Source organism: Antrostomus carolinensis, unplaced genomic scaffold (assembly GCF_000700745.2).
Source record: "Antrostomus carolinensis isolate BGI_N321 unplaced genomic scaffold, ASM70074v2 scaffold19024, whole genome shotgun sequence".
Lineage (NCBI taxonomy): Eukaryota > Metazoa > Chordata > Aves > Caprimulgiformes > Caprimulgidae > Antrostomus > Antrostomus carolinensis.
Window position 1 is genome coordinate 4333 of NW_010308893.1, and position 24696 is coordinate 29028.

General features: G+C 38.8%; 1 protein-coding gene across 1 annotated transcript; it reads left to right on the forward strand.

Moving 5' to 3' along the window:
- CARF (calcium responsive transcription factor) lies at window positions 1–24264 on the forward strand. The gene is made up of 14 exons (XM_010165939.2): window positions 1–123; window positions 1707–1928; window positions 3038–3158; window positions 4695–4824; window positions 6952–7036; window positions 11205–11394; window positions 13784–13904; window positions 14783–14926; window positions 15358–15591; window positions 15990–16152; window positions 17143–17218; window positions 21032–21153; window positions 22162–22528; window positions 24146–24264. Exons 1-14 carry the CDS (start codon window positions 13–15, stop codon window positions 24262–24264), a joined length of 2205 nt encoding a protein of 734 aa, XP_010164241.1. The 5' UTR covers window positions 1–12.
- The last annotated feature ends 432 nt before the right edge of the window (window positions 24265–24696 follow it).

A 24696-nucleotide genomic window follows, 5' to 3' on the forward strand; every position in this document is an offset into this window, starting at 1 on the left:
GATCATCTTGTAATGGAAAAAAATGGAGCTGACCATGACATTGCTGTGGAAGGATCTAATGATTTGTTCATAGGCAACTGTAATAGTACAGGAGAGTCAGAAACAGATGATCGTTTTTTTCAGGTGAGGTATCAGTGTCCTATCTTTGTAGATGCTTTCTTTACATCCTCTCTGATTAATTTACAGTGTTCTATTTAATCAATGTTTTTTTTCCTTGTCTTTGTAGTAATACATTGTGTCTTTTAAAAAAGTACAGAAGTTCCTTCCCTTGGATTTTTGTGCCATTCAGTTTTGAACTGGTGAATATCCAGATGTTACGTGCAATAACAACCTTTAGTAATTATGTTAATAGATCTTGTTATAGTGCTGAAGAAATACATGTTTTATTGTGTTAACAAAATCCTTTAATAAAAGAACACTTGATGACATGCCTTGGAGTAGGAGGGGTTCAGAACACTTGAAAATCAGGTCAAGTTGCTTAGTGATCAAATGTGGGAAATAAGAATCCAGGGACACGGGACATCTGTGTAGGTATTGGGGAAAGAGAGTCTTTAACGTATTTATTATCAAATATTGCCAGATATTCCTAGTCAGAGAGGTTTCTGTGCATAATTGTTCATTTGCAGATTACTTCAGCTAACATAAAATATCATTCAGGTAGTGATTTAGCAGTGTGCTTATGGTCTTTACACAATGTCTTTAACACAACTGTGCCATTTATTTATTGCTGATTTTCTGGTGTAGTTCACAGTAGACAGTTTCAGTACGGAAGTTTTATACCTGCAGAATTTTTGAGAAGGTTGTTTAGCCCAGGTCTGACTTGAATGTAAAATTTAGAAACATTTTTCCCTGCTCTTTGGATTTGTAGTTTAAATTTTTTTTTTTGTAGCAGAAACATCAGAGTTGTTTCTGTGATTGCTGCAGGAGATAAAACAAATTGCACTTCTTCTTGCGTCGGCCAAGTAACAGCCTGACATGATATTTTACACATGGGCTGCTTATTTTCCGTTATTTTTACATTTTTAATACTTGTTGTCAGTGTTTCAACAAGACAGTGCTTAAACAGTTAAATTTAATGAAAATGGGATGTGCTGTAAGAACTTGATTCTGCGAACTTGATGAGAATAAGCTCTGAGTACCTGTTTTTGGAGACTTGCAAAATCTGATTCTTGGTCTTGCACCATATAATTCTTGGACTTGAATTGGTGATTTTCTGTTTCTTCTCTGTTAAAGAATGAAGAAAAGTGCAGAGATTTTTGTCTTTGTAGCTCAATGCATGTATCTAAAGGCTGAGTAGAATAGTATCTAGGATTTCTTTTGAAGTCAGATCAAGCTGGTGGTTGTTTTGCAGGGTTGTTTTTTTTGGTATAAGTTCTCTCAGTTTCTGGGTAGACTTGAGATGTTTTAAAGTGGTGAGTGGTTTTGGGGAACAGATTTTCAGCACAAGGTGTTTTCTTTCCCCTTAGTAGAGAGAGTTTGTTCTAGGAAGCAGAAATATGAATACGTTTTCAGCATGGAAGTGGAAGACAGAAATAGAACTGCTAATGTTAGCTAGTAGCCTCTTGATCAGAAGGACAAGAGCTCCCTCTGAGTAGACAGTACAGCACACTGGTTTTAAATGTTCTTTACTTTTTTTTCCTTTTTTTTTTTAATAGAAATTGCTACTCAAGATTAAAGTACATTTTACTGTTTTTCCTCTGTGAAAGCATCTAACCTGCATGGATTCCAGGGATCCATTGTTTGGACAGAGTGACTCTTTCGCAGCCTTGCCCATCGCAGTACGCCTCTCGGGCAGTTCTCCATCATCTGCTGTGCCCGCGCGGCCTCCCCAACCACAGCCTCACTCTGCAGAGGATTTCCACCTGGTAGACCAAACTGGGCAGCCTCTCTATGAGCTGCAGCCCCTAGGAGGGCCCAGTGCACAGATGGTGAGTGCGCCTGAAACAGGGCAGGTGGTGTGTTCACAGACAAGGGATCTCTTTGAAGAACTCTGTTATGTGGTGCTTGTTGTAGCAACAGCTGATTCAGACTTCGTCTCTAGCGACAAGGTGAAACTTTTCAGTGGTTCAGTTCATGCTGCAGTTGTCCTGGCTCAGGTAGGCAAATCCTGTCTCCAGCCATTACTAATTTTATTAAACAAATTAGTCATTATCAAGCCTGGATGTTACTGCATGATGAGATCTCATACTTCTACCACTGCTGCTTTCTCTGTGTTCCCTGGATAAGTCTCTGTGTGTTTTTCTGGGGGGATTGGAACATCAGCAATAAGCTAACCCATTATGTTATGTAAACTAACTATTCTTCCTTCCCCAATTAATTTGCTTAGAACTTCTCTTTGTAATTCTTAACACTTATTTTGTGAAAAGGTAACCCTCACCCAGAGGGTTTGGTTGGTGTGTATTGTATTGTCACTAAAGGCACCTCACCTGTTTAAAGTGTAATAAATCAGAAACAAGATGATATTTTATGTTGTTCTAGGTTTTATAACATTGTTGGGAGCAAGTCCTTGGTGGTGATTATGGGAAAATTTACCATAAGGAGTTGTTTAGGTTTTCCAGAATTCTAGAAGATTTAATTTGTACTTTTTTTAAAAATCCTGGAGCTTTTCTTCTCTTTGCTTTTGCATAAAATGTTGCCCATAGAGATCAGTTTCTTAGGAGTAAAGGTCAAAATTCTTGCACGTTGTGATTAATTCTGCTAGTCAATGAATGGCATTACAGCGACTCCAGCTGTGAATGGCTTTCAGGTTTTTGATAGCTTTAATAGTAGTGTTGTAAGTTTCAAGTAAATGTGTAATTCATTGTAGAATCCTATAAGCTGTCTGTTTTGTTTTGGTTTTTTCTCTCCTTTAATAATTTAAAGTACTATTTTAAAATGGGGAAAGTAATTTTAAGAAATCAACAGTAAATAGGCAGTTTCCTTATTATGTGAAATCAAGTTAATTTACAGGCCCTAATTCCAACAAAAATGTTTCCTGTGCTGCATAAGGATCACCATACAGACTAGTGCCATTCGTTTTTCTGCGATTGCCTTACAGATGATTGTTGCCAGCCAGTCAGAAAATGGACAGGTGCTGCATGTCATTCCTTCTGCCCAGCCAGGAATGGCCCAAGTGATTATCCCTCAGGGTCAACTTCTGGATGTGACGAGCACGCAAGGTGAGTTTAACCTGTGGGACTTGAGAGTGTGGGTTCCTGTGACTAAGCACATCCTGTGTGATCTCTTTTTGAGCACTTTATTTATATGTGTTTCCCTTCCTCAGTTATAAGACAAAAATACTTACTGAATCTGCTTTCTGATGATGAATCTGGTATCCCACACACCACATTTTCTGTTGGGCTTATGAAATAAGAGCTATTATGCTCCCTTTAGATATGTGATGGATAGATTGAGGTATCGAGCACAAAACTGCTTCTTGCCTATTTACCATTAATAAGGATATTTGTGCCAAGTCAGCTGTACTGTCAGCTTCAAATTTTCACTGTTTACTTCATTTTGAGTGAATTAGTTAATTCACTTACATGTGAAAGATGTAACTTTCACTTTGTTGCCAAGTTTTTTTCCCATCAGTGTGTTAAATGTCACATTTTAAGTATGTGATGAGATGCAAAAGTAGAAGAAGTGCAAATTTTAAGCTTTTCTCTAGAAACAGGAAGTACTGAAATCTGAAAGCATTGATTATTTATCCACAAGCCTTGCTGGGTGGCAAAATGCTGTGTATTAGTTTACATTCACAGAGTAAGACTGAGAACTAGGTTGTCACATTTTGTTAGACTCTCCAAGGTGTATTCAGCTGTTCTTTTATTTTCTGTATAAAATTCACAAAATCTGAACAAATTCTCAAAATCTGAGTGCTAGTTCAGTGCTCCTGTGCAATGAGAGCTCAAAGAGAAGGCTGGAGTCCTGTTGCTGGGTGGATAGAAAAAAGAGTTGGGATTCAAGTCATGATGCAGGCTTGCTCCTACCCTACTGCTCATCCTTCCTTCCCGCTCCACCTGCTCTTGCAGGGGTAAGATTACTGTTTGGTTACAGTATAATCTTATGTGATTACTCTGTAATCACATAAATACATAAATAAAATATATTAAGCTGACTGTGAGCCCTCAGTTACTAAAGAATTGCTGCTACTTTTTGTAGTCAGTAAGTTCCAATGCTGCATAGTATTTTTATATTCCCATTTTTCATGCTAAATGGAGCTTCCTGTTTGCAAATAGTGTTGCTTCACAGCATTTGAATGTATGTTCTGCAACAGTGCTACAGAGTTTTTTTGTGGCTTGTTTTTTTGTTTGTTTGGTGTTTTTTTTCCTTTCTAGAGATTTTTTCTGTAGTTATTTGATCTTTAAAATACAGTTAGGAAGACTTGTCAGTGGTTTACTATGGAGATTAAAGGGCAAGAACGAACTGTCAGCCCTTGAGTTTCACTTGCTGCAGGTGGTGGCAATGTGTGAAGTGGCACAGGCTTCAGAGCTGACCTTAGTGTCTTAAGGGCACGTCTGTGTAGAAGGAACCAGTGCTCGGGGTGTTACTCTGGGGTGCACACTTATGAATCATCTGGCACAGACTTTCTAGTGGAATGAATCTGATTTCATATGTCAAAGTCCTTGCTTTCCCAACACACAACATTTAATTATAGCTTGTAATTTCCTCCTTCTGAGTTCAGTTATTAACCAGGAGAATGTTTTATTTTTGCAAAGATGTTTCGGAAGAGAAGTGTGATGATGGGAACTTGCAGACTGTGGCGGTGGCTGCTATAGCAGACAGTGCAAGCAGTTACATTCTACATCCACAGGCATCTCTCAGCATATCAAAAAAACCAACAACCAGGTAGGCAGGAGTTAAAAGGATGAACAATCTCTTTAATCCCCTGTTAGTACTGCCTTTTTTCCTTGCAGTTTGTTTTTGCAATGGTTATCACAAAATTACCACAGCATGGAGGTTATGAACCCTTAGTATTAGTGAATGGTGGGTAACTGTGTTTGCAGGCAGTTTTTGTATGTGCCAGAGCAGTGGGGAAAAAGCAGTTAAAGTACCTCTATTCCAGAGATAGTTGGATATATTCTGACCAGAGCAGTAGGTGGGCATTTAAAGTAGCACAGTGTGAATTACTGAAATCACTGCAAATAGGCACTGATACCGCCAAGCAAGAATTGAAAGTGATCCAGTGAAGGAACCACAGGGAAAGTTGAAGTTTGAGGGAGCAGAGTTTCTTGTATGAGTATGTTAAAACCTATATAAACCATCCTCCCAGTGTATCCTGGGCTGCATCAAACAAAGCGTGGCGTGGCCAGCAGGTTGAAGGAGGTGATTCTGCCCCTCTGCTCTGCTCTGGTGAGACCCCCCCAGCAGTACTGTGTCCAGCTCTGGAGTCCTCAGCACAGGAAAGACATGGACCTGTTGGAGGAGGTCCAGAGAAGGGCTGCAAAAATGATCAGAGGGCTGGAACACCTCTCCTATGAGGAAAGGCTGAGAGAGTTGGGGCTGTTCAGCCTGGAGAAGAGAAGGCTCCAGAGAGACCTTATTGCAGCCTTTCAGTACTTGAAAGGGGGCCTATAAGAAAGTTAGGAACAAACCTTTTAGCAGGGCCTGTAGTGATAAGACAGAGGGAAATGGTTTTAAACTAAAAAAGGGGAGGTTTAGACTAGAAGACATTTTTTACAATGAAAGTGGTGAAACACTGGCACAGGTTGCCCAGAGAGGTGGTAGAAGCCCCATCCCTGGAAGCATTCAAGGTCAGGTTGGACTGGGCTCTGATCAACCTGATCTGGTTGAAGATGTCTCTGCTCACTGCTGGGGGGTTGGACTAGATGGCCTTTGAACGTCCCTTCCAACCCAAACCATTCTGTGATTCTATGACAAGAAGGGTTGATTGTAGAGATGAATTTTTTAGATACAGATTTCAGTAGTTGGCATTAACAAGGAGTGTCTAATCTGTGTTCTCTGGATAACTTCTTCAGCTTCCTTTGATAAAATATAAGGAAGTAGCTGCTAACAGTGTGTTTTGGTGGAACATGTAGACAGGCAGATTGGTTAACAAAGCTTCTGAAGTTAAAATACTTATGTTTTTCTTCTCTTGATATCCATCTGATTCTGTTCCCCTGCCAAATGATGCCTATTTTAATTCCTGAATACTCTGGGATTCTTTTTTGCTTAAAAAAAAAAAAAAAACAACCTCCAAACCAAACAATAACAACAACAAAAAGCCAAAAATTACATTTGTTCTGTGGACTGCAGCGTGTCTTTGCATTGGTTTGTGCTTTTTGGAAATTGAGACATGGAAGAGATTAGAATAATTTCACTAGAGCACAAGTTATGTATATTCAAGAAACATTTATAATTAAAAGAAAGAGTTTGTGAATGGATTTTGTGAACACAGTCTGCACATGTTAAAAAAGTAATTCTGGAAAGGAGACATACTTGTATGGACAGGAGGTGATACACTCAAGTTTTAGAATAATAAACATTGAGTAAGTGTTGTTTCTACCCCAGGATTGAGGGAATGAAGAAACCAGATACCTAAAGTAGTTATTGGAGCTGCTTCTTAGTAATTTAAAAATAGACTAAAACGTGCAGCATTTAACAAGTGTTTGGTATTGATTTTAATCTGTAGCATCCTACCATCAGTCTGCATAAAAAAATTGTCAAGACAATCAGCTAGTCTATTGCACCATATTTTGTCTCTTGTTGTCCAGCAACAATACTGAATGCTTGGAGGTCTTCTTAAATGTAGAAAACAGTGGGTTTTTTAAATACTTATATTTACTGTGAATTATTTTAACATTGAAATAGAATATGGGGAATATGAACCCCAGGTTTTTAGGGCAAGTTGATACAATATCTATAGTTTGATCATATGCTGTAGGGTTATACTTAATGCACTGATTTGATATGTTACCTGTAGTTTAGACTAAATTGTCTGCATAGATTTTTACTTTTCTTTTGTTTGTTTTTCAGGGTGGTGGAAGATCCCTTTCCCATCCCTCTCCAGCCATTGCCACCAAATACACCTGCATGGGCGCACTGTCTCAGGAGTTGTGAGGTGGGCTGCAAAGAATTCTGACTTCAGGTTTTATCATCTGCTGATCCATTTCCATGAAAGCAATAACGTTCATAGCTGTAGAAATGGTGTTCAAGTTTTCTGGTATTATGAAATAGTACTGGTACTAGCTGGTACTGCTAGCACATTTAAAGGCATAAAATGCTGTGGAATCCCTTCCTTTTGGGAACACTAGACCATTAGCAGAACTGACCATTAACAACTCCTGAAGCAAAAAATGTGCTTCTGAAATCTCAATGCCATGCAGCACTGGGAAAAGCTATTCTGTGCCCTGTTAGAGGTCACTCTTGAACTACAGTGCAAGCTCTGCTCTCTTCTGCTGAGCAAGCTGGTTTTTTTGCCCTTAGTGATCCATTAATTAAAGAATAAAAGTGCCTTTGTATGGCCTCAGTCTGCAAATGTTCATGTTAGTTTGTGTTGTCACTTAGAAATCAAAACCTGTGTGACTCTCCAGGGTCAAGACTGGGACTTATCAGAGCACCTTAATGTCAATTATTTACTAAGGATTTCTATTTTAGATATTCTCACTGATTGAGATGGGGAAATGGGAAGATTCTTGAGAGATCACCTACCCCTTCCTCCTGCTACCAAACTCTCCCTGATACATGTTTATTTTACTTTCTCTTAATACTTTTTTAAAGGAAAATTAATATTTCCTCTAGCTGGTTCACGCCTTTAGATATCCTTGCCATTTTTCCTATTGACTTGGCCACTGATAACTGGAAATTGAAGTTGCAGGGACTTAGAAATTTAATTTTGCTGTATACAGTTAGAAGTAATTTTTAAATTAACTAAATATATTAATCTAGTCCTCTTTGTTATATGCCTTTTATTTTATACAGGTGGTACTGTCCACTGTTATATCCAGGTAAATATTAAGAGGTCAGAAAATTAGTAACACAAATTCTTCCATGGTGGAGATACTGTTCACAGAATAAGTCACTTAATTCAAATGGCCAGTTAGTTGTTAAAGTCCAGTCAGATGTATAACCCTTATTACTGTGTTTTTAGCACTATGTGGTACATACATTCCTGTCTTAACATTGATGTAGCTTATCTGAATCATTTATTATTGGTTTCATTTTATAGGAGGACTTGTATTATGGTCTGCATGGTCTATTACATGCATACAGTCTATTACATGCATACAGTCTATTACAAGAAATTTCACCTGCTGTGTTTAAAATTCACAGCAGTAGTATTTATAGAAGAGTTCTTATTTTTAAAGAAAATTAAATTAAAATATTTTCTGTTTGAATGTGTTCTGAGGATATAAACATTTGCCCTGCTCTTCAGCAGAACTATGGCCTGTATGTGTTAATCCTCCCTGTTCCTTTAAACAACAAAAAAGTTGCTATTCTCCCTGCAGAGTCAGCCCATGCAAGAAGGAATAACCCGAATTTTCTTCCTCCTTGTGTGTTATCAGCAGAGTTACTGTGCCAAGTTTGTCAGTTACACAGTGTAAATCCACTGGAGACAGCTAGGATGCATGTGCCTTTTCATGGGCACAGACTAGAGATAATGGGATTTTGAGGCGTCATTTATTTTTCAGGTGTGACTGTCTTGCAAAATGTTTTGTTACTAGTAACAGGATTGAAGGGTCCTACTGGAATTTGAAGGCCTAGTACAGGTACAGATAAATATGGCAACTCACAATGCTACTTTTTCAGTCACTTGCCAGAATAGAAACAAGGTCTGTGTGAATTTCACAGAAGATGCCGGCAGGTGAAGCCGTGGCACAGCCTCCATATGTGCTGCCAATTGTCTATCCCAGGGAGCTAGCCAAGACTGAACTCCCAAGGGCAGTGACTCCTTTGGCAGTTAGTACTGCATGCAAACACAGAGCAGGAAAAGCTGCAGCTGTCCAAAATTAGCGCTAAGCTCTGTGTTTGGTGTTGATTCCCTGACTGCCTCGAAGTGTTCGGCTTACGCTTGCTGTGCCGAGGCAGTGTAATGCCTCTGGTATCCTGCTGCTGTTAGTTCATCCAAGGAGAACTGCAGTCTTGATGTGTGTACTTCAGTGTAAGCTTTTATGTACCCTTGCTGAGATGAGGCTGGGGGGAGGAAAGGAATTGCTCCTTTGTTTGGCTTGAAGCTTGACTGAAGTTAAAGGGTTGGAGAGTATCTGATTACTTTAGAGTAATTACAGTGTTAACTATTTTTTTTAAATCCACTTTTTATTATTTTCTATAACCTGCTCAGTTTTCATTGGTCTGATTGGAATGCATTTCCAGCATGTATCAGCATACTGAAATAGAGTGTAATTAAAAATGGCATTAATTAATCAACTGTACAGAGCCAAATTAATTCATTTGTGTGGAGCAGATGGTCTCATTTGTTCCTACTTGGGAAGCTCCTAGAGGGTAGGGATCCTATTGCTATATGATTTTCTTTTCCTCCTCCCTCCCCATCAGTTTTGGGAAAATGATCTATCTTGTGCAGAAGTAAAGCCGGAATAGGAGACAGTGCCTTAACAGTTATTGCTACTTTTCTGGCACAGCAGTTTTATCAGTCTTCTCACCTCCCTAGAATCAGGTCAATGACCTATTTGTAGTGACAGTTATAAGATATGGAAAGAAAAATGCTGGTGTCACAGTATTCACTGTGTGGGGTAGTACTGCGATCCCTCTTGTGAAAGGAAGCATCGCAGATTTCTGTAAAGAAGGTACTTCTCAGGCTAATTTGCTTCTCCTGGATTTTTCAGATTAAATTTTGGACAGCAATGTTATTTATAATTTCTGGCTAAACAATTGCCAGCTTCTCTTCCTCACCACAGCTGTGTGAGTACAGCCTATGTAGACTTTCTTAACTGCTGGAGCAGTGTGCTTGCAGTGCAGAGCTGCTGAAGTGTAAACAGGTGGTATCTCAGAATGATTCATGCAGCCAGTGCATAGTAACCCTCTGCTTTTGGGCTTGGCTAGCAGCAGCACCGTGCTGGCCCAGTTCATTCACAAGGTGTTAATTTGTTCTTTGTTGACTTCAGGTCTTGCTAATCACAGAGATTTTGTTTCATTTAGGTGTCTGTGAGGCAGGTTTTGTGCAGTTGTCACTGAAGTGTTTGTGAGATAATGGTCTTGGAGAGACACTGTTACTGCTTTTGTTATCAGTGTTATTTGAACATCTGCCTACCTGTCATTGAAGGTGGCAAAATGGATCCATTGGACTTCAGTACTCATGCCCCATGCATTTGCCACACAGATAGGCTGTACGACTGAGCTGACAGACTACTCTGGGTGTTACTTCTAGCTGCTTGGTCAGCCTGATCCTGAGCTGCATATGAACAGAAGGAGCATGGCATTCTGAATTTGGATGAAAAGCTCTTCTCTGTCCCACTGCTTTTGCTGTTTGCTGGCTGTCCCTGGTAGACTGGCACTGAACCAGCTGTGATGGCTCTTGAGTAGCTGAACAGCTGTCACAGGGGATGTTGCAAAGTCAGCAAGTTGTTTGTGGTTTTTTTAGGGGGTTTTTTGTTGTTTTTTTTAATTTCAAATCAGGTTAGATGCAGTTTTTCTGGAGTTGCCCAGAGCTTAGCAGATTTCATGTTTACACATCAAATCTAGTATATTATTTTTCTATGTAATGTTGAGAATCAAGAGTGCCTTGAAGATTGGGAGGGGTATTAAGTGCGACATTCAGTTCAAAGTTAGTGCACTAAGTGGGTGAGACAGTTACTGGTGGCACAAGCAGGTGTTTTCTCCTCCAGCTTAGCACATATGTGTTGAAGCAGATGCACAGACAATTCTTAGAGCTTCAGGGATTCTATGCGGGAGTCAGGTGAAAATGTTCACCTAAGATGAATTTGTCTAGGAGGTGACTGCAACTGAAGTGTGTGTTGGGGGAAACGACAGGAGTGAAGTTGTCCTATGGAAATCAGAGTTGACAGTAACTATAATCTTTTCAGGGGTTCTTGGTGTACTTAGGGTCTTAGAGGGCTGACAAACTCCTGACCGCAGTGGGGACTGCTCTGGTGTTAGATCCTATGGTAAATCTATTTCTGAGGATACCAGTGTGGGGAAAAAAAACACAAAGCACCAAAACTCTGGGCCTGTGTCCTCACCTGCCAGAGTCCCTGACTGCATTCGTTTTCTTGTGTAATGTTCAGCAGTCAGCTGGGTGAATAATCCTATTATTTCACCTCCTTTCCATGCAGAAAATTGGGGACTCGTACCGCGGCTATTGTGTCAGCGAGACAGAATTAGAGAGCGTTCTAACGCTACACAAGCAGCAAACACAAAGTGTGTGGGGGACACGCCAGTCTCCAAGCCCAGCCAAACCCGCCACACGGTTGATGTGGAAATCTCAGTATGTCCCATATGATGGGATCCCCTTTGTCAATGCAGGTAACTAACTTTTATTTTAATAACTGCTTTCAAAATTTCAACATCAGTAGCCATCTGGCTGTAAAGAAGGATCTTTTTGGTGTTCCTTAGTGTTGATAAAGTCAAGGCACAAACATAAAAAAAGAGCAGCCTGGGCACCTCTGTGACACAGTCTGAAGGAGCTTATTTCCCTAAGACCACAGGCTTGTGTTTTGTTGTGATTATTTCCTTTTGTTCTTTAGAAATAAATTAGTTAAGTACAATTTGATGGGGGTTCTTGTGATGAGATCTTTAGATGGAGGCACCATCTGCTGTATCAGGACGTGAAGGTTCTCAGAAGGGTAAGAGCTTGTTCGAGTATTCTTGCCTAGCTTGGAGATCCTTTGAAGAGTCTGTTCCACAGGAGCCAATAAACTATTTAAATGGCACCCTTTAAAAAATTAAATTAATTTTAAAAGCAAAATAACCATCAACAGCAAACAACTCAGCAGACAGATTTTTTTTTTTTTTAAATGGGTGTGCAAACTTTGCAGGTTGGTAATTACATATTTAACTCATGCAATGCATATGTGAAATTACTAAATTCATTTGGATATGGAACTAACAGGTTTTAATTGTTACATAGAGATCATGAACGACTGGAATGTAGGTTATGTGCCTGTGTTTTGGTTTTTTTTCTGAAAGTAACTGAAAAAGTGAAATGTTAGCACCAGTTTTAAAGCTTCAGCCATAAACTATGAGGTAGAAGAAAGGTAAGAACATTGCCAAAACAACTTACACACTTATTTTTTCCCCAAAATGCATATGGGACATATTTAGTTTCTTGTGAGATCTGCCTGATAAATGAGTTGCCCCACAGTAAGATATTTAGAGCAAAAATACACATAGTTTTTTTGGGTTGTTTTTTTTTTTTTTTCTTTAGAAGTGTTATAGGTTAATAGAGACTCGGATTATTAAGTTGTAGTATTTTTTACTTTGCTCAGACCCCCGAACAGGCACTATGTATATTTCTAACGTGTTGCCTTTCCAGTATATTCAGGTTTAGTTTATAACTCTTCTATGAAAAGCATTCATTAAAATCCGTTACACCTGTAGAGCAGAGGCTGTAATGATTTCCTGATCTACAGTTTAAATCCCAGATTACTGAATTCTAAACTGTGCAGGACAGAAGTGTTGTTCTCAAGGAATTTCTTTCTTCTGCATAAGTGGAACCAATCTGTAATACTTTCCCTGCTGTGCTGCAGCTGTGGGGAAATATAGAGAAGCTGGGTAGCTTCATATAGCGTAAAACATACACTAATCATCAAAATCTTAGTTGTTATTTTTGGTAAGAATTTTAGATAGTTGATGCTTCTGTAAAACAAGGGCCCCACCAAATTGCTTTTGAGATTCATATTAGCAAGGACTAGTTTAAAGCTGTTGAAATCTTTTCAATCCTAGAACTTTGATTTTAAGTTTGTTTTTTAAAAAGAGACAATATACCTATTTTTAATACATAATTATCTTTTAAATTTCCCATTTCTTTGTTTGCATTGATTATTAAATTTTTTTAAATTATTTTTTATTTTTTCATGTCACAGTCTAAGGCAATAAATCATTGTCTATGTTACGGAAACACATTGTGTTGCTGTTGTGATACTTAAAAAGGGTTTGGTTATATGACGTGTGGTGTAGGCAGCTCCTTATCTGTATACTGGAGTATATAAATTATAAATAAAAGATAACTGAACTTCATGTGGAAGATATTTGGAAGAAGTTAATTTCTTGACCACTTCAGTGCTATGCCTGTTACCCCTTTTGTTAGAGTTCTGACTGGAAGAGGTCGCTTACCTCATTTAGAGGTAAGCAGTATTTGTTTAAACCTGTCTGGTTTTGTGCAAGTGTGCTGCACTGAAAAACTGTTACTTGGCAGATAAGATAGGTCAGGCTTCCAAGTAAGAATTTATGGGCCAGCATGGTCTGAAGTGTTGATTTAAGACAGGAGGCTGGGAATGACTGCTGACCTTTGATTTCAGCTGTGGATTTTCTCTAGTTATTTTGGAGGTTCTATTTCTCTTCTGTTTATTACCAGCATTGTGCTCCTTTGGTAGCTTGCAAGGCTGCTCACCTTGTAAAGTATTGGTGTTCACCAGGGCACAATCCAATATTTTGCCTTCATATATGTTGCAGGAATGTTGTGAGGTGTAACAGGTTTGGGAAATGCTTTGAGAATGCTCTGTGTTCCTTAACATGCTGTAAGAGAAGCATTTGCACCATATTAGCTTGCTACACTTAAGTGTTCTGCCTTTTGAAGAGTCTGATGGTAAACAGAAATAACTGTTTTGAAACTCATCTTTCTGTAGTTACTGTTTTACTGCAACGGCTTCAGTGGTTGCCTGAGTAAACTGAATGCAATACTTTCCGTTCTCAGGAAGCAGAGCCATTGTAATGGAGTGCCAATATGGTCCAAGGAGGAAAGGGTTCCAGCCCAAAAAAGCTGGTGAGCAGGAAAGCACCTCTGGCCATCTGTACAAAGCCACTTGTCCAGCAAGGTAAGAATAGTCTATAAAGCTGGAAGAGCTACTCAGCATCCTAAGAAAGTGTTCTTCCTGTGAGGCTTGACAGAGCTCTGTCTGGGGGTGGTAGCTGGTACGCACTGTAGCTATTAGCTTCATCTTCTTCATAACTTGAGGTTGATACTTATTTAGAGGGAAGGAGGAAATGCTCTCCTGTTAAACTGATTAAGGCTGAGATCTGATAGGTTGCCTGGATGCAAAGTAGCAGTGCATCAGGATATTAAATACAAGCGAGAATCATTCTCTGCCTGAGCATTAGTTAGTTATTGTGCTGTCCTTTAGTGACCACTTTTGATCCTAAAACTTTGTCATCTTTTTTGTTTTTCATTCAGGCTTTTAATTGCACTCATAGCAGTCAATCATCCTAATTTAGCACGTTCTCTTTGCTGCAGGAGTTACAGTTCTTCCTGTTCACTGGGGACTTTCTCCTTATCCAACACTAATAGTTGTTTTCCTTGTCTTTGGGCATCCTCCTTGGGTGCTTGTTCAGTTTTTTGTGAGCTGAGTGTGTTTACCTGGACAGTCGCAGATAGATATGTACGTGCTCAATTCTGGCTTCAAGCTGAGTGAACTACAGCCTGTTCAGAAATGGTGTTATGCTTTTACTATACTGAGGGACAGAGGATTTTTTGCTGAGGTGCAAAACCTGGCTGAGTGGCTTCCAGACTGGAACAGAAGTGTGTCTGTCTGTATCTATCTGCATCCATCACTGTTGATGTGTACTTAACTTTTTCTGTACTAATATCTGATATGAAGTTGGTGGGTTTTTTGCCTTCCTTCTAAGACCAAAGTGTATTGAAGGAGATTTTTTTTTTATTATTGTTATTTTATACCACTCCACCCTCCCATGGAAGAATTTATATTAAAAAGGTTCAAAAGTTTCCGGAATACAGAGTTCCTACTGACCCTAAAATTGACAAGAAAATCATAAGAATGGAGCAGGAGAAAGCATTCAACATGCTGAAGAAGAACTTGATAGATGCTGGTGGTGTCCTCAGGTGAAACTTCCACTTTTTTCTTTATCTTGACAAATGAAGCAAAAAAGAGTATTTGCATGGTTTGCTTTATCTTTTTTTACTTAGTCACTTTGTTAAGGCTCTTGCTTAATATCAATAGTAAAAAATCCCACAATGTCAGTAAGACTTCTGTGGCTCTGGAGTATTCAGTTTTGTAAATGTGTTAAGCACCAAGCTGTGGAACTTCAACAGATGTTTTCATGCAGGGAATAAATAGAAATAGTTGTATTATTTGTGGGATTGAACTGGTTTATTTAGCATTGAAAGATGTGAGAGGGCCCTGAGCTCTGAAAGGCAGTATCTTCCAACTCAGGCGCTGTAAAAACTTAAGTCACTTAAGACTGTTCCCTCAAGAGACTAATTTTTTGGCTTTGCTTGGGAATTGTGTGTAGAAACTCTTTCCTCCTTGCCAGGTGGTATGTACAGTTACCCACTCAGCAAGCCCATCAATATCATGAAATGGAAGCTTCCTGCCTCCCTTCTTCACCCTCACATTTTTCTGTGTCTTCTCCTGAGGAGGAGGAGGAAGTTGTTAGAAATGAGAACTGTACTCTGCCTTCCCGACTTCATCCTCAAGTGGCAGACAAGATCCGAGAACTGGTGTCTCAGGGAATAGAGCAGGTCTATGCAGTGAGGAAGCAACTAAGGTACAGAAATGTCTCGCATGCTCTCAGTCTGTAGTGCTATATCTACTTTTGCTTTTGATTAATTTGGTTTGCAACTAAATGGCAGTGCTGATGCATTACTGAATGCATTTCCCATAAGTCATGAGAATGTTTTTTCCCAGCTGTTGTCTTCTGTTTCCGTTTCGTTGTCGATAGCCATTAAGAGCTGCTGCTCACTTTGAAGTTAGTTGAATAAATGGGGATTTGTAATTCCAAACTCTGTAGCAGATGCACAAAGAACTGGGTCAGAAGATCTTCTAGCTTGCTCTTGTCTTGTCATTGCAACAAGGGGAGGGAGAAGGTAGCAGTGCCTAGAACAGAGGGAAATAGCACAATATATTTTAAATATGCATATTTTAATGTCCTTTAACATATGACAGGAAGTATGTGGAAAGAGAATTATTCAAGCCTGATGAAGTGCCGGAAAGACATAACCTGTCCTTCTTCCCCACTGTGAATGACATCAAGAACCACATTCATGAAGTGCAGAAGTCCCTGAGGAATGGCGAGATGGTGTATAATTCAGAAAGTATCCCAGCAATGGTACGTTGGCTTTTGTGTTTCTTTTTGGTTTTTGGAGTTAAATACTGGAAATCTTACTTTCAATTTTTACCACTTAGCTGTATTTCATCCAAAATTCTCTGTGACTTTATATTTCCAGCAGCAATATTTTCAGTTGAATCTCTGGCTGAGCAAGACTGGATTAAATGTGAATAAAACCTTCTGACCTTATTTGGTATTTATCTCACCAGCATTATATTGCTGTTAGTTGATTGACAAATTATACAATACTAGCACTTCATGATGACTGCATGAACTGGAAGCCACGTGGTATAGAAAAATTGACACACATCAGAAAATTTTATTCATTGCTTTGTCATTGTCTGTGTTTTGAAGAAATTACTACTACTTTTCTATTTCTGAAAAAGGAAGATGAAGTATGTCTCAGGTGCAGTCTAAATTAGGGCTTGCACAACATTTTGAATGTGTAAATATTAATAAAGGCACTTTATAGCAAGTGAAGTAAGCATACAGTGTATACTTCAGAACGCTCAGTAACTCTTATGTGTTGTTCTTTAATTTTCTTCCACCTATTGTGTAATAAGGGATACAGAGTGATCCTATTTTTCCCAGTTATGAAGCTGACTGCTAAGGAATTCCTGATTTAAAATCAGCTTTGACAAACTGTACTGTTAAATCATGCTGTGTCATCAGACTTTTCCCTCTCCCTACACTGCCCAGGTGAGTGGGTGATACGTGTTAGTTAGCCAAATGGTTGGACTATTTGCTGCTCCAGTCTTTGAACTGTCCTGAGCAGGTTTTAGCCTTCCTGGTATAGTGCATGTTAAAAAAAAAATCTTTACAGGCTTTTTTTTTTCCCGTAAACCAGGAGCTCCCAAAATGCATAGTTACAAAGAAAATAAGAAAATGTAGTTTTAGACATGATTTTCCCACGGATCCCACCTTGAGCCTACGTTCCTGTAGTAGACAAACTTGCACCCTTTCTGAGAACTGAGATCTTTTTCCTTTCAGCTGCAGTGGACCACAGACAGTGGGAACATTCTCACAGAAACAGTGACTGTTACGTTTGCCTCGCCACCTTCCGATGGTAGGACTGCGTTAATAACTTAGCTGCCTCCAAATCTGATTTGTTTTATGAGCTATGTCACAGAAGTTCAGTTTGCCTTCCAGAGAGGTTGCTGTCATGGTCTGACACGCAGCTGAACTTATGAAGCACTATTTTGGTGTGTCTATTTTGGCATACTTTTTTTAACTATTTGACTGCATGTGTGGAAAAATATGTGTAGTTGTGATGGGGTTGGCAGAAGTTTGAATTTTATGAATTTGGCTTTTATTTAGCATCCTTAAGCAAGTGAAGATTTTAACAGGATGGTTATGTAGAAAGAGCATTTTGCCTTGGATGAAGGTGCTAATAACACCTGTGTGGAGAGAATTAAATTCCTACTGAACAGATGTGGCAGGGCACACAATACCCAGGAGCCAACTGAGTACTTCAGTTCCTTGATGGTTTATGCTTCATTCATGCTTAAACAACTCGATAAAAAGGACTTAAATGCATATTGGGATTCCTGCTTCTCACAAAGTCATTGGCTTGATGAGTTCCACCGCTAGGATCAGGCCCTGAAGAATGAATGCTGTATTTCTGTTGTCAGAATTGAGAGCACTCTTTTCCAGTTTTCTTAATGCTTAGAATAGAAACACAAGTATTTATTGGCAACAGGGCTGTGAGATAAGTTTCTTCAGTTCTTTATGTGGTGTAACTTCTTTATTAATATATGAAGCTGAAGTAGCATCTCTTCCCAGTGATTGCTGAGCCACCTAACAAAATACTAAATTTCATCCCACTCTGCTACAAATCTAGAGCATAGATTTCTGTAGAAACTTGGTTTATGCATTCATGGTTGAAGGTCTTGATTTTTTTCTGAAGACACTAGTTACACTATTTTTCCTTTGTTAAAAGTGGATTCCTGCTACTATTACTTTGACTTCAGAACATGCACTAGAACAAAATACAGGCGTGTTTTAACTCTAGATCTACTTGCTACCCACATAGTTAGGATTACACATAGGCTGAGATGCTGCACTGAATCATGGTGGCTGATAATAAAATTAGATTTTTCTGCCATTTTCCCCAGGTTTCAAGGATATTTTGTCTAGTGTGACAACAAAAGAACTTTCCTGCGTGCTTTCTCCATCCCTTGTTTAATAGGTTTGATATGAAACTAATCAGAAAAGTTGTTGGCTTTTAGCAGGGATATGATTGCAGTAAGGTGGAACAGCCTAATTGTAGTTGTTCGCATAGGCTAAGATAATGCTGCAGACTTCTTAGATGTTTTTAATCTCAGTCACACTGCCAGCTTGTTTCCTCATTTAATTGGAGCATGGTGGTGGGTACTTTTTGTTCCAGACAGCCGATAGAGAAGTCTACAGGGACAAAACAGGTGCTGACACAGTTGTCATTTTTAAGGATTTACTCCTGCCAACAGTTATCCTCCACTGTGGTTTTTGTCTGCAAAAGTCGTGATATGTTTGGTTTCTTTCCCCTTCACCCCCTGTCACTCCCTGATCTGTTTCTTATCTTTTTTGTAGCAGCAACAATAAACCTCCAGAGGTTTGTCTCGCTCTGTGATTTTTCCTAAATGACTTGGTGAACCTGATTTACATGGGGCAGTTCCGTGTACACCAGTGCATTTACGGTTAATAAAAAAGCCAGTGTTGGGCTTTGTTTTGTTTGGGATTGTTTTAACTCTTGTCTTAGCTGTTGCTGCAGTGGATCGATGTGAACTGAAAAGCATCATGTATGCTTGGCGCTCTTAGGGTAAGCATTCCACTGTTGACAACTGTCAGAGGACAAGACAAATTTTTAGGCTCAGTTTGAATAGTGTTCCTCTTTTTTAAGGAAGTCTTATTTTTTAGGAAAAAAATGAATTTGCAATATGAACAGACTTACTGTACTTAAGCTTACATGTCTATGTTAGTATTTCCATTACTGCACTCTTATGGAGAGGCACAGAATAGTTGTGCCTTCAGCAGCCGTGACAGAGCTCAGCAGGGATGACTTTTGGTATAAACTATTTGAATGCTGAAGAAGGTTCAGAAAGACCAGTTCTTGCTTTCTTTGTCTTTGACAGATAATTTTCTAAGGCAAAGTAGCCTATCAAATGTGTAAACATCCATTCAGTGATGTACTGAGTTTTAAAGGAAGCTAGAGAATTTGATTTGTGTAGTTTTCTGGTTCACAGGTGAACCAATTCAGTGAATATAAGCAGATTTTTTTATTCCAGCATATCTTGTCTCCACTTAAATATGTGGGTATGTGTTTGTACACAGTGCAAACACAAGTCTCAGCAAAAAAAGAAGCTTGACTTAGGAAAAATCATCTCTCATTAATGTATATGAAGTGGTAGCAAGGGAAAACAACACTAACTTTTCAACACTACTTGTATACATTTTTTTCATTTCAACTTGTGCTGAATGGGGACAAATTTACATTTAAGAAATCAAACAATAACAGAACTAAACCCAGCTGTTTGTTTTCTTGTGTGGAACTCCATATCTCCATGTGATACTGCTTTCTCTGTTCTCTCCTAGTAAGAATTACTGTCACTATCAAACTTAAGCGTGTTCCCTTTTACATCTTTTATGAAGTGTAATAACAAGTGTGATTGATAAAGTACCCATGTTATATATATGTTTGTTTTATTTGTTAACTTCCAGCATTCAGACTGAATGCTCATGCAGTGTAAGGAGTGGGCAGATTAGGAGCTGAATTATTAACTTTATTCCTGGGCATGTTGATATAGAATACAACCTAAGGAAAGACTGCCATCTTTTCCTCTATGCGATTATTCACATATGCATGTTGGATCTCTGTATTGTATTAAAAAGAGCCTAAATATTTTAAGTAGTTTTGTTCAAGGAGACTTATAGACTGTGTCTGATCATCAGTTCCGATAAAGATCTAGAGTTTGCAAATCAGTATATATGTTGAGAAATGTATCTCCACTCACTTAGATTGCTGGAAACTTTTGTACGCTTTCTGGCTAGAAGGTTTTTTGCAATTGACCATTCTCAATTTTTTTCCATTTACCAGGCTAATCTACATGCATAAGGCAAGCTCTTCTTTTACAGTTACAGCAGTGAAACTGTGAAATAAGAGGCTAAGCAATGTCTGTTTTTGTCTGGATAAATCTAATCCAAAATGTTCTGGGTGTCTCAAACAGGAAATGGAATGATCCCATGGGAATTTTTCTTGCAGAAATTGCTACAAGTGAACCTCAATCTTTACAAGTCTTCAGGAGATTAAGTCCGTCATTCTTGCATTAAATAAGAGTTTTGAGGATATGATGTAATCAGTAGGCTGAAAAGCCTCTGGAGAAATGGACTTTTGGTGTGATATTGCATAGAAGTTATCCTAATTTCAAAAAGATGCTTGGAAGGGAGTGGTGAGGCTTAGAGGATTTCCTGTGTAGATTTTTACTTTGGAAGGAGACACTTTCTTTTGATGCCTGTCTGTTATTGAACCTTTACTAGGGTGTATTTATTGTCAAATTATTTGATTGCAGTTTTGATAGAAATGTTTCAGCTTTTATGTTATAACTAGAAATTCTAAGCACAGGGTAGGTTGCAATTACCTCGCTCTTCAAAACAGATGTATTGGTGCTTCTGTTTTTTACTCTAAACAGGCACACACTGTCTTCTTACTGTATTGTCTTTGTCTCATACCCAGCCTTTTTTCTTTAGCATCCAACTTCTGCGAAGAGAACAGCATATGTGTATATACCTGTCTTTTATGTGTCTATACTGAGATTGGAGGGGTTTGTTCAGTTTGCAGGGGAGGCTTTTAAACGGGAAGAAAAAAATTGTCATAACTGTCTGCTTCTTCTCTGTGGCACTGTAGGGAGCTCAGCAGGGGAGTCAGTCATCACCAAAGCAGAATCCAATCAGAGTGGGGAGTCCTTGCTACCAGAAACAGCTCAGCTGTTGTCTTCACTTCAGCCCAAGATATTTGCACAACTTCAGGTACAGTCAAGTTGTTTATAGAACATCAAACGTTCTGCTCTGGGAATGCTGAAGGTGAGCTGAGAACAGCAAGTTCTCTCTCGGCTACTAGTCCCAAACACTGACTAGATAACATGAACTTTGAAGTAGTTGTCAGCTCTTACTTTGGCCTCTCTTGCATGTCACATTTAGCATATAGCTGTGGTGCAGGGAGTTTCAGTATCTCATCTTTTGACACTTTGATGTTAGGGTCTCTTGTGAAGGCAAAACCAAGAAGATGAGGGTAGTTGCCTTCGGCCTCAAACCAAGCACCTATTCATTTTCTACATGGTCCAGTCATTTCAAATGATCATACTGGGGGGAGATAACTCAGTCTTATTTATTCCTTTTAAATTCTCCTCTAGCCTTTTAAAAAAATATGTTAAAATCCTAAAACTGCTCCCAGCTCAGATCTGTAAACTTCCAGGTTGAAAGGCTGAAGAGCGGAGATAAGAACGTCATGCTAAAAGAGCTACTTCTAAAGCTCATCTCCTCTCAAAGCTGGCTCTATTAGCCTTCTTCCCTAATTACTTCATTGAAGAGCTACCTTTGTACTTGCTGAACCCCAATTAAATGCTTTATCTATTCCCTAGAAATACAGTGTGCAGTAAGATGCTGTTCTACTTGCTGTTTCCCTGTTTTTCTGAAGACAGCCTGGCTCTACCTCACTTTTTTAAAGCAGTATGCTTAGCTTTTAGTGCCCACCTCTTGTGGGAATGGGCAGTATTGGGGAATGATTTGAAACTGAGTATCAATCCGAAATTAGAGCTTTATGGTCATAAGTAGTCTAGATGCTGCTGGTTACTGTTGTCCTAATTATTTTCTAATACAACCTTAGCCTAGGGTTGCTGGGATTGATTGTTCAAAAGAGATGATGTACAGGAAGTTAGAAGCTATCTGGTTCCATCGTTGCAAAATATGTGCCATTAAATGCAAATTCCTCGTGCTGTAAATACTGGTATGTTAGTTCTTCTGCCTTCTCTTTCACAGGGATTACAGCTGCAGTCAACGTTTACCTCCACAAATGGGTCAACAGCCCTCATAGCTGTAAATAACCATTCCCCTCCCAGCCCTGCAAGTCTCCTGGATTCCATAGGGAGTGCAATAACCAACCATTCTCTAGTGCTTACTCAGGGACACAGTCTGCAAGCAGGTGCTGGCCTAACACGGCACAGCTTTGCTACCTCTGCTTTTGGGACCCCGCCTGGCTCTGATCAGGGTCTGGTCACCATGGGCCAGTTGGTAGCAGTTGGAGGGGCAGACAGCTCCAGAAGCCTAGAAGGAGGAGTCCATCAGATTCTCTTGGGAGATGTACACACTATTCCAGTACGGATCGTGGACAGCCATTCAGCGCTGAGTAAGTTGCAGTCTTCCTAATAATATGTAAATATAGAAAATATGATGGATTTTGTTCTGTGTCTTGAAGAAAGGAGAGAAATGTGTTGATAATGGGAAACTCCAGCATGGACTTTTCTCAGCTGATTCTAATTAGTTTTTACTGTGAAAACATTATGGCTGTAAAGAAAAAAAAAACACACACCACTTAGTTTTTCCTGTAAAAATATGACTTCTTAGTTAAACTGCTTATCAGTTTCTTTGACCAAACACCAACTTACTTGACGGACACAATATTTTTTCCAAAAATTGTAGTATTTATCTTAAATTATGATTTTCAAAATATTTTTTTAAAGGAAAAATAAGAATAGAAAATAACCAATATTGAATTATTTATAACTCTATGGAAAGAAATGTGGATTTTTCTTTGCACCATCCCAGTAGATTTCTGAATTTTTTTTAATAAGCTTTTACTAGGATCCTGTAGTCATCAATATGCTTTAGAAGTAGTCAGTTGGAGTTGTATATAATTGCTTGGAATTTCAAACTTCTATTGGAAAATAATTTTTTTAAAATACACAATGAACACCATAAATAATTTTCTCACTATCAAGACAGAAGGCTCCTTAAAATAGAGGTTAAAGAGAGGTTATCAAATGCACCTCCTCCATTCAGTTGTTTAGAAATACTATTTTACAGAAAAAGAAATGTAGTCAAATAAAACTTATATAGCTACAAGGACTAAACTCACTGTTCCTTTGGGGTTTCCTTCTTTTTTCTGCTCAAGGTCTCAGTCTATTATCACCAGTCTGAATTTGGAAATTGTGAGAATATTGGTGAGAATAAGTTGTGTGGAGGAGTTGCCTATAAAATGAACAGATACTTTTTTTTTTTTTTCCCAGAGGCAAGTTATTTGTCCAGAGAGAAGGAGGACAAAAGACAGTCTAGACTGAAGTAGGAATAATGTGGCAGAGGTTATTTGGAGGAAACACCATATACTCATATACTTGAACTTAGCAGTACAGTGTGTATTTCAAGATATATTTTTCCTGTGTGTATGCATACACTCATGCACATGTGCACTTGGTTAAAACTATCCAGTATGTTCTGGATTTTCTCTTGTCCAAGTGCTAACTTAAGAATAAGCTATTTCCTGCGGGAAATGTATGTGCAGTCATTGAAAAGTGGCAAGTTGTGCCTGAAGTGTAAGTCATTCTCTAAATCAACACGCTTTAGAGTTAATTTTTTCAGCACTAGCAACTCCATTTCTCCTTTCCCCTGGAAAACAAAACAACAACAAAATAAAAAGATACTAGCTTTATTTTTCCATGGGAAAGAGGAAAGTCATCTTAGGTGAGAGTAATTTTATAACTCCAAACATATTTTTTTGTAAAAAGTTTTAAATATTTTAACACAAGGTAGCCCTTACTACAGTAAATTCATGACAACCTACAATATCTAATGGCACAGTAGATGACATAACTGGCTGTCAAACTAAATAGCAGTTAACTTCACAAATACCTTACCTATTAGCCTGAGTTCCTGAAATATTTTTCTTTTAAATGCATACAGTTATTGGGGCTAAAGTGGTATCAGTGTAGTTTGAACTTCAGTGTTTGATTTTTGTTTTGTTTTTAAGCTGAAGAAAATACGGAGGGTGTTGTCTGTGTGAGCCAAGTTAAACAAGAGCCAAGAGAAAAAGCATTGTCTATGGAGCCAGATAAAAGCAGAGACTGCCATAGTTCCTCACCTATTTAAATCTCTGAAGCCTGAAAGGACTTTTCAAATTGGAGAACTCTAAATGTCTTGGAAGGAAAGGCGGGTGCTCTCAAGTTAGTGCCATTCTTTTTAAATTGTATTGTGACATTCAGACTAGGTGTATTTTACACTAGTTCTGACAGACAACTGTTTTGAGTTATGACTGATGTGGCTCACTGCCAATTCCAGGTCATTCAGTGGCCCTGTGGAACACCACCTCTCTCTTCGGTTTCAAGTTTTGAGTAATTTGGATGCTATCCAAATGGCCCATTTTGGTCGGCATTTCTGAAGGTCTTCCACAATTTATTTCCATAGCTTTAGAATGTGGATCACAATGCTGGATTTGCTTTTCACCTTGAGACCCTCAACTGTTACAGCACTACAGAGACCATAGAATCTGCCAGCTCCAAGACCACAGAATCCAACAACAAA

Excerpts from the sequence above, each read along its gene's own strand:
- CARF (XM_010165939.2), top strand. The coding sequence starts at position 13 with ATGGAAAAAAATGGAGCTGACCATGACATTGCTGTGGAAGGATCTAAT. Across the intron at positions 3,159-4,694 it reads GGATGTGACGAGCACGCAAG|ATGTTTCGGAAGAGAAGTGT; the intron begins GTGAGTTTAACC and ends ATTTTTGCAAAG. Across the intron at positions 4,825-6,951 it reads TCAAAAAAACCAACAACCAG|GGTGGTGGAAGATCCCTTTC; the intron begins GTAGGCAGGAGT and ends TTTGTTTTTCAG.